Below are 13,759 nucleotides of genomic sequence, written 5' to 3'. Positions count from 1 at the left end.
TTTAAGCAGACCTATCTTTTCTATGCTGACCTCACACACTCCTGCTTGCCAATAATCAGCTCCAGCCAGGCTTCATTTTACTCACCCTGCCCCTGCCCCCATCTTCTTCTTGACACGTGCCTTTACCCTCCCAAGTCCCATCCAGCTCTGGAACCATAAGCCAATTACTCCTGCCACTGCTATCAGAAAGGGCTGGTGATTCCACATAGCTCACCATTCCCTATCAGAGGTTATCTCCCCCCATTAGAACAGAAACTTGAGGGCAGGGACCAGCTCTGTTTTTGTATGTTTAATCCCTAGCATTAAGCACATTGCTTGGCACAGTATCTAATAAATGCTCTTTTGTTTGTTTGTTTATTTATTGAATACATTCAAGTACTTTAGACATCAGATTGTAACTACAATCAAATCTTGACTCTCTATGCCAGGGTGGGGAACCCATGTGCTCATGCAGCTTGGAGGCTGCAGGTTCCTGACCCCTGAATACTCTTCTCTCTCACTTTAAACCAGGGGTTCTTGACCTGAGGTGAACTTGATTTTTAAAAAATCTTTTAATTGTACTGATTTCCCTTGAAACCCAATGAATTTTCTTCTATGCAGTTAAAAGCATGATTCTGAGAAGAAGTCTATGGGCTTCATCAGACTGTCAAAGGGGACCATAACACAAAAAAAGTTAAGATTTCCCTTTTAAGTGCTACTTCTGGCACTGCGGATGGTAATTCTATGGGTTGTTATTGCTGTTGCTTAAAAGAACTCCTTTCAGGAATTCAAGTTGCTCAGAGGAATAAATGTAAACAAGAGACAGTAAAATGTTAACAGAGGCTTCTATCACCTACTTTTATGTTATTAAAAATTTAAAAGCAAACTTTGCTGGAGATAGAACAAAAAGACCTGAGAGCCTTCAGTGACTGAATTATATACTCTGTCAATCCAGGGCAATTCTTCATCTAAAGCCATTCCAGTTGGGCAGACAGCTACATCTAATACTAGAAGACTAACTGATGCAAATATGTGTATATGACCTTTCAAATGAACTCAGAAGTTCATTTTAATTTCAAGGCAATCCTTATGATCTTCTAGGTCATCTGTCCCTAAAGTTTCCATAGGAGTCTCAGACATGAACAATATCCAAACAGTTGGGTAGAGTGCTGGACTTGCAGTTAGGAGAAAATGAGTTTAAATACTGTTTCTCTAGTTATGTGATCCTCACAAGATATTTGACTTTTTATTTATTTATAAGACTTTTATCAGTCTTATATTCTTCATCAGCAAAATGGGGATAACAGCATCTACCTCACAAGGTTATAAGGATGAAGGGAGATATACATATGAAGCACTTCGCAAACTTTAATGTGGTTAATTAAGTGTTTTCTATTTTTATTTTTATTGATGGCAGCAGAAGTAATTGTTCTAGCATTCCATTCAGTGGTTTTGATATCTTTTCAGACAAACAAGAGGTCAAGGGTTCAGAACTTACCTCAATTGTCCCTCGAATCCTCACTGATTAAATAATTGGAGAATTGAGTGAAGGACTGACTCTCATTCGAGAATCGGATGCATCTAAAGAACTAGATGTGATTTGCCCTAAAACTCCCAAATCACTGTTTATGCAGGCAAACCAGCAGACGGCAAAAACAAGAGATCACAGATAGATCATCTAAGTGATACACTGACTGATGATATTAATGAAATGTTAAAAAAAGGCCTAGAGAAAAGTCTCCACTATGACGCACAGAGTTTCTATGGAAGTGCCTGAACAAGCATCACACACTGTTAGAAGGCACAGACAGGTTGTGATGAACATTAAGGCAGCCAGCGAGATGGCAGATCCACTGAAGTATTGATTTAGTCTAAATCAGTTTTTACTTTTTTAAATTTAATTTTTATTTTATTTTTTCTCAGTTATATGTAAAACAAAATTTTTGACATTCATTTTTTTAAAATTCTGGGTTCTAAATAATTAACTCTTTTAGTAGCTGTTTTAAGCTACTGGCTCATAATGAGTTCTGGTCAAGTAAGTTATCTCCTAATTTTCCATATAAAGATTTTACCTAGACAGTTCTCCTTTACTCTATGCTATTGCAAATTTTTTTAAGCCTAAACCTCAGACTTTAAATTTATCTCTGTTAAATTTCATCTTGGTTTCAGCAGCCATCACAGTGAAAGGACCTTAGATCAAGGAGTTCATGAGGATGATCGCTAAGAATTCTTTAATGGCACCGTGGGCAGTAAATCATTACCCAGTTATGTTATAAATATATTTTTCCTCTGTGACAACAAGCATGTGTGAAGTGTTAAGGCTTGTTTCTGGTGATTTGAAGTTTTGGGGGACAAAAGTTATCATTGTAGTTATTGTAAGCACTTGGTAAATAAATCTAAAAGAATATTATTACTAATATATAAAATTACCCTGGGGCTTCACAACATTTTTTTTTTTGGTTGTTGAAAGAGTCAAGAGCAAAAAAAAAAAATGTTAGGAACTACTTCTTTAAGTCAAATCTGTCTTTTGAACTGATTTGTTTCTACCTCAGGGGCAACTCCCCTGTGCAAATGTATTTGGGTCAAAGTGGGCAAATTCCTCTCACATGGCATTTTATTCTAGATAGCTAACATTAGGGCCATGAAAACTATCCTGGAGTTTCTTCGAGTAAGCCTGGAAGTCTCAGGGTAAGTTCTGGTCACCTTTGTTTTCTATTTCTGCAGGTACACACAAATTCTTGCTATCAGGTATACTATCTTCCAGAAGAAAGATGGAAAACATTGAACACAGTCACCTTTGTTTTCCATTCCTGCAGGTACACACAAATTCCTGCTCTCTACCAGGTATACTGTTTTCCAGAAGAAAGATGGAAAACATTGAACGTGGTGGGCACCAAACAACACACAGAAAAGAAATTTAATAAACCTTAGTAGATGAGAAAAGATTTACCAGTGGAGGAGCCATTCGAAAGTCAGCTGTCAACAGAGTCAGACACAACTGAAAAACTACTCACCACCAACAAAATTAGAACAAAGCAAAGATCAACATCAGATCAGAAGGATAAAAATGAGAAAATGGTGCAGCAGATTCAATGACACTTGTCCAAGTGAGCCACTGATGCTTTAAAAAGAGTGAGGGGGACAGAAAATGGAAGAGACATTGACTTGGTTAATCATCATTTCACATAAAAATTTAACTGACATAAAACAATTGCCCCTATCAAGAAAGCCAAAAAAGCTCAGAAACAGCCTTAGTCAGCAAACTTGTCATTTCCTTTGTGGGAGCATAGATTTTGAACTGGAAGGGACCTTAACAGCCATCAAGTCCAACCTCTTTGGTTCTAGTTGAGGAAAGTGAGACAAAGCAAAGTGAACTGACTTGAGCAGTCACACAGCTTGAGGCAGGATTTGAATCAGGTTTTTCTGATTCCTAGTTCAGTGCCCTATTTACTATACCAGTTAAGACCTAGCTCACATAGCACCTCCTTCATGAAGCCTTCTCTGATTCCCCTCTATTAATAATGATCCTTTTCTCACCAGACTATATGAAGCATTTGGTTTACTCTTCTCTTACATATTCACCATGTGTGATGGAAGAGTTCCTTGTGTGAGAAAGGAATATAATGCAACATATGCAAATCACTAGAACACAGCATTATGCAGGGTGTTTCAAAAGTCTTAATGCATTTTTACATTTTAATTGCTTAAAATTATACTGAGACTTTTGGGACACCCTGTACATGTGTCATGGGGATGCTTAGGCATTAGAAAACTGCACATCAGCAAAGTACTTCCCAGGTGGGCTTGTCAAGGAGAATGGATGGATAACAAGAGGTCATCTAGAAACATAAAGGAGGCTGTCTGTCATCTGCTCCATGTTCTTTCCTCTAATCTCCTGGATAGAGTACTGAGCCTGGAGACAGGAAGACTCATCTTCCTGAGGTCAAATCTGGCCTTAGACACTAACTAGCTGTGTGACCCTGCACAAGTCACTTAATCCTATTTGCCTTCATTTCCTCATCTGGAAAATGAGGCAGAGAAGGAAATGGCAAACCACCCCAGTATCTCTGCCAAGAAAACCTCAAATGGGATCACAAAAAGTCAGGCATGACTAAAACAACTGAACAATTAAGGTTCACAAAGTGCAGGCACAACAAAGCTGGGCGTTTGGCTTTGCATTATCCCCATGTTACAGATGAGGAAACCAAGACATTAAGTGACTTGTCCAGGATCACACAGCTGGTAAGCCTTGGAAACCAACTCTGAAGCAGGTTTTCCGGACTCCAGGCTGGTACTGTCCACTGCTACATCTCCTCCCTCCCTCTATGGCTGACGTTGGATTCTTTCCAGCAGTGTCGTGTAGGGTCATCCTTTTATTGGCTTGGGAACCAACTTTTAAGTCAATGAAATGTTATAAATGTTTCCAGAATAGTGGAAATACTATGCACAACTGGTCTATTCATAAACAATCAGTGTTCTAGAGGACAGACTAAATTTCAAAGCATTTGAGAATATTCCTGTTTTCAAGGCAATGACTTTATTTTGGGGCATGGTTTTAATTAATTTTTATCCTAGATACTTTATTTTAAAATTTCAAAAGTATTTATAATAAGTACATCCCCATTTATACAATCAAGAGGTAGACTAGATGATTTCAAAGGTCTTTTCTAGCTGTGACAGCCACCTGTGATTTAGGTGACTTTGTTCAAGGATTCAAAAGACTGATGAGTAGGAATTGGGAGACCCAAGAGCGAATCCTGACTCCATCACTAATAGGCAGTATGACCTCCCAAAGTTACCTCACCTCTCAGAATCTTAGTTTTCTCTTTTATTAGATGAGCACACTAATAATGCCTCCCTTAGCAAAGTCACAGGGGTATTATAAGGATCAAATTAGATAATCTAGCTTTAAAAAGCTAGAAAGATGATCCAGTTATAATGAATTAATAAATAATGATTCTCAATAAACTTAATAGTCTGTGCCTGTATTGGTATTTTGTTCTGTATAGCATTTATATCGTGTGCCTTCCTTTCAACAACTCTCTAAGACTGTCACATAAAAATGATCATCCCCATTTTTTACAAATGAGGAAAATGAGATTTAAGTGACACACCTAATTGTAAGCGTCGAAAGCAGAATTTGAATGAAGGTCGCTTTAACTCCAAACCCAGTACTCTTATCCCAGGGGTGGGGGGACCTGAGGCTTGGAGGCCACATGTGGCCTTCTAGGTTCTCAAGTGTGGCCCTTTGACTGAATCTAAACTTCACAGAGTTTCTAGTCTGTTCTGTCCTTCACAGAGCTCTATCCACTAGACTACACTGCTTCCTTTATACAGTAGTTGATGGTTGCCGTCCTCATTAGAGAGAGCAAGAGTAAAACACACAAACGCAAGCTTCAGTCGTCATTTTACCAGGCTCTCCAAACACTCCACTCTAATGTTAGTGTTAATATGACGTATTAAAGTGCTAACAGTCCTAATGATGAATGTAGTCATCGGTTACATTTCACAAACCTTCTTTTGAACAGAAGTAAAAATCTATTACCTGCCAATTGCTGATGAATGTCAGAGCCGTATTACAGCACAAAATACTTTGAGGAACATGAGAAAAGTGAAAGAAATAACCCAGAGAGAGCTCAGGAAAAGCACACCACTTTGCCCCTTAACTCACCTGTGATCCGCGTTGTTTTTCTGCCTTCCATTCCACAGTCTTCTGCTCACAGCAGAAGGAGGAGGAGAGGAAGGGAGGGGTGGGGGAGGCAGCGAGGGCAGGGGAGGCAAGTTCCTCTTGTCCCTCCTGAAGCTGGGGGTCCGGCTCCACTCCTCCTCTACTTCTCCTTCATGTTTGAAAGTTCGCCTAGGTTTGGGCAGTGGGTTGATGAATGGCTTTGAGGGGGACGTCTGTGACCCCTTGTATACGTTCTCTAGACTCTGGTCCCACGGCCTCCTGCATGACCCTTTTACCTCCTCCACAGTCTCAGATGGGGGCTCCTTTGCTTCTAAGTCCAAATTAATGAGTCTCTTGCTAAGTTCAGAGCCACACACACCCCCATGAAGTCCCTCATCTGCTCTCTCTGGCAAGCATTGAGGTGAGTAATAAGTACCTGGTAACTGGGGATGCAAGTCTGCGGCTCCCTCCTTCAACACCTGTTCCAGTTTCTTGACTTGCCTTAGCACTGACTGGCTATCTTTCTGAACCTTTGGTTTCCCCAACTTCTTCTCTCTCAGGCCGGCAATGCTAAGATCCAAATCTCCATCCCTCCCAGTCAGGTCTTGTCTTCTTCTCTCTGTGCTTTGCCCCCTGACATTTGTGCTCCCTACATCTCTTTCATTTTCCTTGCTACTGGGTCCCTGGGCTGGCACATTTTTAGCTCCAACCTTCTTTATCGGCACACTGTCTCTACTTACTTTCTCTGTGACACAAGATGCCTTGTATTCCCCCTGGCTTCCCTGCCCGTCTTCCTTCTTGCCTATCAGAGGAGTTGACAAGTCCTTCTTTCCTTCCCATTCAGAAATCTTGTCCTTTATGCTAAGAGAATTGTGTCTAGCGTTGGCCCTCCCTGTGGGGTGGGGGTTCTGAGTGATGCTCCCCTGCCTCTTCATAGCTCGGTTGCCTTCCTTGGAGCTAAGATCCACAGCTGGGTCACTGATGAGCATTTTGGGGCTAAGCATGTTCTGAGGAAAACAGTCAAGTCTTGGCCCCAGCATCAGACCGTTCAGTGGTTCTAGTGGACTTCTTCAAGTGGTTAGATCCTAATCAGTCTCTAGGAAAGGACCAGAGTGGTTGGAGACACCCAGAGAAGCATAATTGCTGGAGGCCGTGAAGAAGCACCTTCCCAGTTCTTCTACCACCTTTGGACTTGCAAGCTTGACCCTGCACAGCAAAGACAAACATCAGTAAGGGGAGCCACTCTCATTGTCTCATTCTTGGTTTAAGTCACCGAAAATTGTCTGGGCCTATGAATGTTTGGTATTTGTATCCCCAGAACAGTGCCTGGCACAGGGTAGCCACTTTAACAAATGCTTGTTTAACTGAACTGATTTAAATTGGATTGGATGAGATAGGTCAGGTGTCAATCACCAACATTAAGACAAACAAGTTTTATTTACCATTCTGAGTTTTTTTTATTTGGTATTTTTTTTCTCCCTATAAGGACAGGGCTGTTTGGGGGAAGAGAGAGATTGTACTGGTCTGTTTAAACTTCTAATAAAGGGGTTTGGATGCTGCTCTGATCCATGTGGTAGCCCATTTTATGGGTTATTTAAAAATGAAAACAGTACTCCAGGAGTGGAATGCTGACCTGGTTCAAGTGGAAAGAACTAGGGTTACTGCACCAAGAACCAAATTTTAGTAGGTTGTGCATGACTATACATGTATAAGGGGCATTATCTTGCTTGCCTTCTCAATAGAGGGAGAGAATATGGAATTCAAAATTTTAAATGAATGTTTTAAAAAAATAAACATAAAGAACCAAATTTTGGGCCTGGTCCATAAAATATCTATGTGGATCCAAAATCTTTTGACCTTAATAGTTAAAGTTTTGAGACGTTCAGAGAAGTTCTAGGAATTGTTCTGAAAAGAAAATGGTCACAGAAATAGAACATACAGATTTAGACAGTTTTGAAATTACTTTCATAAGAAATAATAAAATATTAGGTTATAGTATAAGATTCATTTCTGCTTTTTCAGAGCAATAGGGCCTCCCACTAGTAACGTCTATGAAGATGTAATGGCATCAGTTGTGTTACAGGCCAAAAATGTATACGGAGGCTACTCTCCATATATGTCACTGATAAAGACAGAACTCTAGCTAAGATTTGGAATTGGGTTAGAATCCAGACTCTGCTTCTTACTGTACGTTTGTGACCTTGGGTAATTAACATAACTAACTGCTCTGCAGCTCAGTTTCCTCATAGGGAAAATGTGAGGAACTGGCATATGTAATCTTTGATGTCACCATCATCTCTAAATCCTATGATTCAATAAATAACATGTTCATTCACTATTCCCCAGGCTAGTCTTGAGAAAGTAGAGCTTTCTGCTCTGATTATAGCACTGAGCATCCAAAACAGTGTGTTGCTGATCTCAGCTCCTGAATGTAAATTAAAACGTGGAAATGCGCACACTTTGTCATATTTCGCTCAAGCCAAAGCAGATGGTCTTAATTTAAATAAATGACTGGTCTTCAGAACAGAAACACAGTGTATAAATTAATGAGGCTAATTGTTCTAGCCTCCCCAGGTACAGAAGCTGGATTTTAGACTCTGGCCATATTCACCAACATCAGCAGCAAAGAATCAGTGAGCACTAATTGTGTGTAGGAAATGAAGGTTATAAAGAAGTAAGAGGTCAGTCCCTTATAGTCAAGTCACAAATATGCCAGTGCTAAGTGCTAGATTTTCAGCATACAATATTTGTCTGCACATCTTGTATATACTGGTAGTCTATGATTCTGTAAATAACTGTTTCCTGGACTCTTGTTTCTGGAACCCTACATCATGGAGGGATATGGCCAGGGGCACAGCTCTGGTGGTGCAGCCAGGAAGACCTGAGTTCAAATCTGGCTTTAGACACTTATTAACTGTGATACTAGGTAAGTCACTTAACTCTCTTTGCCTCAGTTTCTTCATTTGTAAAATGAGATGGAGAAGGAAATGGCAAAGAAAAATGGCACTCCAGTATCTTTGCCAAGAAAAACCCAAATGGGATCATGAAGAGTTGGACACAACTAAAAAATGACTGAACAACAGTCAGCCTCCCATATAATGGAAATATAGCTATTGAGGGGACCAATGCTCCACGAACCTGCAGAATCTTAGAGGGTATCTAAGGGAAGGGATATGATGCATCAGGAAGCAATAGAAGAGGTGGAAGAACGCGATGCATGCCAAAAATATCTAGGGGGTCACAGCAGTGTGTATGAAGTACCTATTGTCAGAATCAATAATTGCCCAGAGTCAATTAAGCACCTACATGTGAAAGGCACTTTGCTAAGCACTTCACAAATATCTCATTTGACCCTTACAACAGCCCTTCCAGGTAGATACTAATATTGTTAGCATTTCACAGTTGAGGAAATTGAGGCAGACAGAAGTTAAATGACTTACCCCAGGTCAAACAATTATAAATATCTGAGGTCAAATTTGAACACAGGTCTTCCTGACTCCGGGTCCAGTGCTTTATCTACTATGTCATGTAGCTGACCAATGTAGTACATATGGTAACTTCAAATTAAAACATAGTAATGGAAAATATGAATAAGAATGCAATATGACGATACCTATTCCTCTCCCCACTCCCCAACTCCTTTGTGGAAATCCTACTCATTTTTTATCAGGCCCAGTTCTAACTGCTATCTCCACTTAGAATTTTCCAGCTGGAAATATTTCCCTCCTCAGATGCGTCATAGTACTTTGTTGGTACTTCTATTATGTACTTTCTATATTTTATTATATACCTTTCTCCACTATAGTGGAGATTTAATTTAATGAAATGGTAAGATCCTTGGGGATGAACAACTATGTCTTATTCATCTTTATATCTTCCAGTGCTGACTGCAGTGGGTGAAAGACAAAATGTACCTTGCTCATGACAGACACATACAAATTTGTAGATTTGAAATACTGATCGGATCAGGTTTGATTAAATTAAGGACATGAAAAACAAGATGATTCACAAGATGTTTAAAAAGGTTTAAAATGCTCAGAGTCAATTAGGCAAACCAAATGTTTACACCAAAAATGTTTAAAAAGGTAGAAAATCAGACTTATGAAGTTAAAGGAAGTGGGATTATTCTGCCTGGAACTGAGAAGGTAAGTAGGACATGTGAAGATTCTGGCCATTTTAAACTCCCAAAAGGAAAAAAAAAGTTCTCACTTGTTAACAAGTTTGTTGTTCGACTTTTCTGTCTGGCCGTTGCTCCTGGTCTCAGCTATCCTGCCAGCTGTCATCCTGTCAGCTCTAAGCACAACTACAAGTCACCTAGAATGGGCACAAAGAGATACGGACTCGGGGAGAAACAGGGATTGGGGTCTTTTTCAAACTCTACTGGAAGGGCCATCCAAGGACATCATGTCCACTGACAAGAAACTGAGGATGGAGTTTTGAATATGTGAGTACAGACAATGAGGGCCAGGGCTAGGATTTGAACTCAAGTCCTCTGACTTCAAATCCCCTTCCCAAAATGAGTGACTGACCTACATTTTATGACCAAAATCATCAAAAGACCAGTTTAAAAACAAAACAAAAAACTCAAAACAAACAAACCTTAGGGCTCAAAGAGTAAATATCACTTCAGTTTGTCTCTTTGCCAGGTTCTCTAAAAAATCATTTTATTGAGTTGAAAGCCCCTAATTAGAACAGCAGCAGCCCATTTAATAAATAAACCATTATGTTGAAAGCAAATTTATCATCACAAGGATAATCTCCTATTTTGCTGACATTGGCTGGCATCAACTTGACATACTTTCTTATCTTCTGTAGTTAAAAACAACAACAAAATCCCCCAAGCCCCAAACCTCCAGGCAACACAATCAGCCTCCCAGAATTTCAATACACAGGAGACAAACAGCATCATTTGCCTATACTAGAGAAACTTTAGGAGATGATGCTCCTGAGCTCTGGAATTGTGTGAGTTTTACTTAGACCTGAAATAACAGGTACCATGGTACCATGCTGATCCCAAAAGAGCAGTTAACCGTTCATTGGCAGACAGCGATTTCATTACATTGAGGTCTCAACCCAAATGGATCAGAGAGAAAATCTGATTAAATTTCATGATGTATAATTCAACAGTCGATTCCCTATAGGTTACTATGGTCTTCTGGAGAGGACACAAAAGTGTTTTTTGACAAAAGAATTTGTATGGAACATAACTCAGGAGTCCAGAGGGGAGTCGAACAAAATCACTACACTCAGCAACCTTTGCCTCCACCTCTCCCTCTCTACCACCCAACATCTGTTTTTGTTAGTTCCTCCCTACCATCATCATCCAAGCAAATCTAACCTTTCATGCCTCATGCTTTCTGATCTCTTCCTCAGTGGATCCCCTTGGAGAGTAGTATCAAAGTATAATTAGTCCCTGAACTTCTTTCCCACCCCTGGTCTTTTTAGGAAGGAGGGATGCTCAAAGAAAAGGGGACATCAAACAAAGGATTGTGGTCACTTCTCTTTTCTCTTTCCTAGCCCACCCTACCCACTTTTTTTTAAAAATTTGCTATGTAGGCCAATACTAATTGACCTTCACCTTTGACAAATTCTGAGGTCAGCCTTGCAGGCAGACAGAACATGTGCCTACCTAATAGGTGTGATTTTGGAGAAGCTGAAAGGCTTACCCATCTTTCAAATCTTTCTCTTACTGGCCTCCTAATTATGTGTGGAATTCCTGCCATTAGAGTCACTCCTTTGGGGTAAGGCATTGAGTCTAGAATGAGAGTTTTCTACCATGTTTGTATGAATGGTCCCCTCTGGCAGTCTACAGACTCCTTCTGAAAATACTGTTCTTAAGTGCATGCAATATAATACATAGGATTACAAAGAAAACCAATTATATATCATAACAGCTAACACTTATTAGGTGCAGCACACAGGTGATAGCACACTTATTAGATGCCAGGCCCTGTGCTAAGCAGGGTATTATCTCACTTGATCGTTACAACACCCCTGGGAGGTAGGGGCTATTGTCCCCATTTTACTGATGAAGAAACTGAGGCAAACAGATGTTAAGGAAGTCCCACAGGGTCACACAGGAAGTGTCTGAGGCCAAATTTGAATTCAAGTCTTCCTGACTCCAGGCCTAGAGTTCTATGCTCTGTGTCACCTGCTGCTGTATCTCTACATACAATTTTTTAAATAAATAACTATAAATGAAACAGGTATATATAAAAATACATATATGTGTATATTTGTATGTATATATAGTTGTATATGTATATGTGTATATCATATATGATATATGTTCACAGATCCCAGGTTGGGAACCCCTGTTCTAGAGATTCCTGTTACAATGCAAATATACTACTCAAGCAAAATAATGTATCAGCTCCCTATTAGATCCTTGGCCCAATTCCCTCCCTCCAAGTATTTGCCCAGAAAATGAACCAGATGGTAAGGGCTCTGGGAGCAGTAGATTGTGCTCATGCTTATTCTGGCACAGTCCCCCACTGACCTGAGATCACAGCTGTACTTCCAAATGGGGGTTCTTGGGCTCAGGGAAGACAAACATGCTGCTCTATTGGAGTCAGGTCTTGACCAGGTGACTGGGCTCATTTAAGTCCCAGACAGGACTCCCCCTTCACTATCCCAGCCTCACTGGGCTGCCTAGAAAGTCTGGAGCAGACTGTTAAGAGGTAGCAGTATTTCACAGGAAGTTTCTGTTGGCACAATTTGTCCTTCTGGAAGACATTCTGGCTCTTACTTCTAACCTCTCCTCAAGCCCTGTCACATCTTTCTTGTTTCTTGTTCAAGGCCTAGCTCACTGACTGTGCTTCTCTCTGGCTGTTCCTCCTATCACCTGGTTTTGATTCTCACTCATAACCTCCCCAACACTCTCAGCTTCCTGCTCTAGTAAGGATTCTTTACCCCATTTCCAACCCCCAACCCTCCACCCATTGACTGAGACCTAGACCAAGGTCTGTGGTAGTCCAAGATCTCCTAGAATCCACCTTCAGCTCTTAGAAAATCTCTCTACACTTACTGCCTGCACTGCTCCCCTCTTTCACCTCATTTCTCACCTCCCTGCAATCTAGCTTCTGATTTTATCACTCAACTTAAGTGTTTTTTTCTAAAGTTCCGTCACCTCTTAATTACTAAATCCCATGGCCTTTCCTCAGTCTTCTTCCTTCCTGACCTTTGCGCAGCATGGGACATCGTTTCTGACCACCTTTTTCTCTTGCAGATTCTCTAGAACACTCTCTCTCCTGATTCTTTACCTATCCCTCTGACCACTCCTCATCTCCTTTGCAGGATCATAACCCATATTTGATCCCTACTCAGGGTGTCTCCCAAGGCTGTCCTGGGCCCTCCTCTTTACTTCCTCTCTTGGTGAATTCAGCTCTCAGTCTTGCCTCTGTTCTACACCTCTCCTGAATCTCCTTAGTCACCGTTACCAGACATCTACTGGACATTTTGAATCAGTTATCACACAGGCAGGTCAAACACAATGTTTTGAAAACAGACTTGTTACTGTCTCTCTCTTCTAAACTCCTCTTTTGTAGAAGGTCCCCCTATCTTCCAGTCCCCAATTTCCTAACCTTGAAGTCATCTTCAACTAGTCATCCTCCCTCATCCCACAAATCCAATTGGCTGCCAAGGCTCGTATGACCTCCATCTGAAACAACCCTCACATCAGTCACATTCCTTCCACTCACAGCGCCTTCCCCTCCCCGCAGGCCCAACACTACTCTAATAAGGCTCCTAATTCTTTTCCCTAAAGTATCTCTCCTCTCTAATTCTTTCTCTATACAGCTATCAAAGTGATATTCCTAAAGGATAAGCCTGACCATATTACTTCACTGCTCAATAAATTCTGATAGTCTTATTTCCTCTGGGATCAAATACAACCTTGTTTGGTATTTAAAGCCCTTCATGACCTAGGTTCAACCTATATTTATGATCTTTATATATCTCTAGGTATCTCTCTATTTCTAATTATGATCCAGTCAAGTGGGCTTTCTTGCTGTTTGTCACACATGACACCCTATCTCCCACTTCCATTCCTTTGCCCCACATCCCTGGAATGCCCTCATTCCTCCTCTCATAAGCCTTAGTTTACTTGGATGC

The 13,759-nt window shown here is 40.6% G+C and overlaps 1 protein-coding gene across 2 annotated transcripts in view; it reads right to left on the bottom strand.

Annotated features, from left to right (window-relative positions):
* The window catches only part of DENND2A (DENN domain containing 2A), a 127,109-nt gene that overhangs the window by 71,488 nt on the left and 41,862 nt on the right, over window positions 1–13,759 (bottom strand). Inside the window, exons 1-2 of one of the 2 annotated variants that reach the window (XM_072652568.1) lie at window positions 9,857–11,815; window positions 5,651–6,853 (exon numbers count right to left, since the gene is read on the bottom strand). In XM_072652568.1, the coding sequence (XP_072508669.1) occupies window positions 5,651–6,687 (1,037 nt within the window). In that variant the 5' untranslated portion in view covers window positions 6,688–6,853; window positions 9,857–11,815. Of the gene's footprint in view, window positions 1–5,650; window positions 6,854–9,856; window positions 11,816–13,759 lie in introns of those variants that run through there. The other variant, XM_072652567.1, reaches the window with a different exon arrangement.

This window comes from Notamacropus eugenii, chromosome 3 (genome assembly GCF_028372415.1).
Source record: "Notamacropus eugenii isolate mMacEug1 chromosome 3, mMacEug1.pri_v2, whole genome shotgun sequence".
NCBI classification, from domain to species: Eukaryota; Metazoa; Chordata; class Mammalia; order Diprotodontia; family Macropodidae; genus Notamacropus; species Notamacropus eugenii.
The sequence above is the reverse complement of the archived record's forward strand: the minus strand, read 5'-3'. Positions and strand labels throughout refer to the sequence as shown.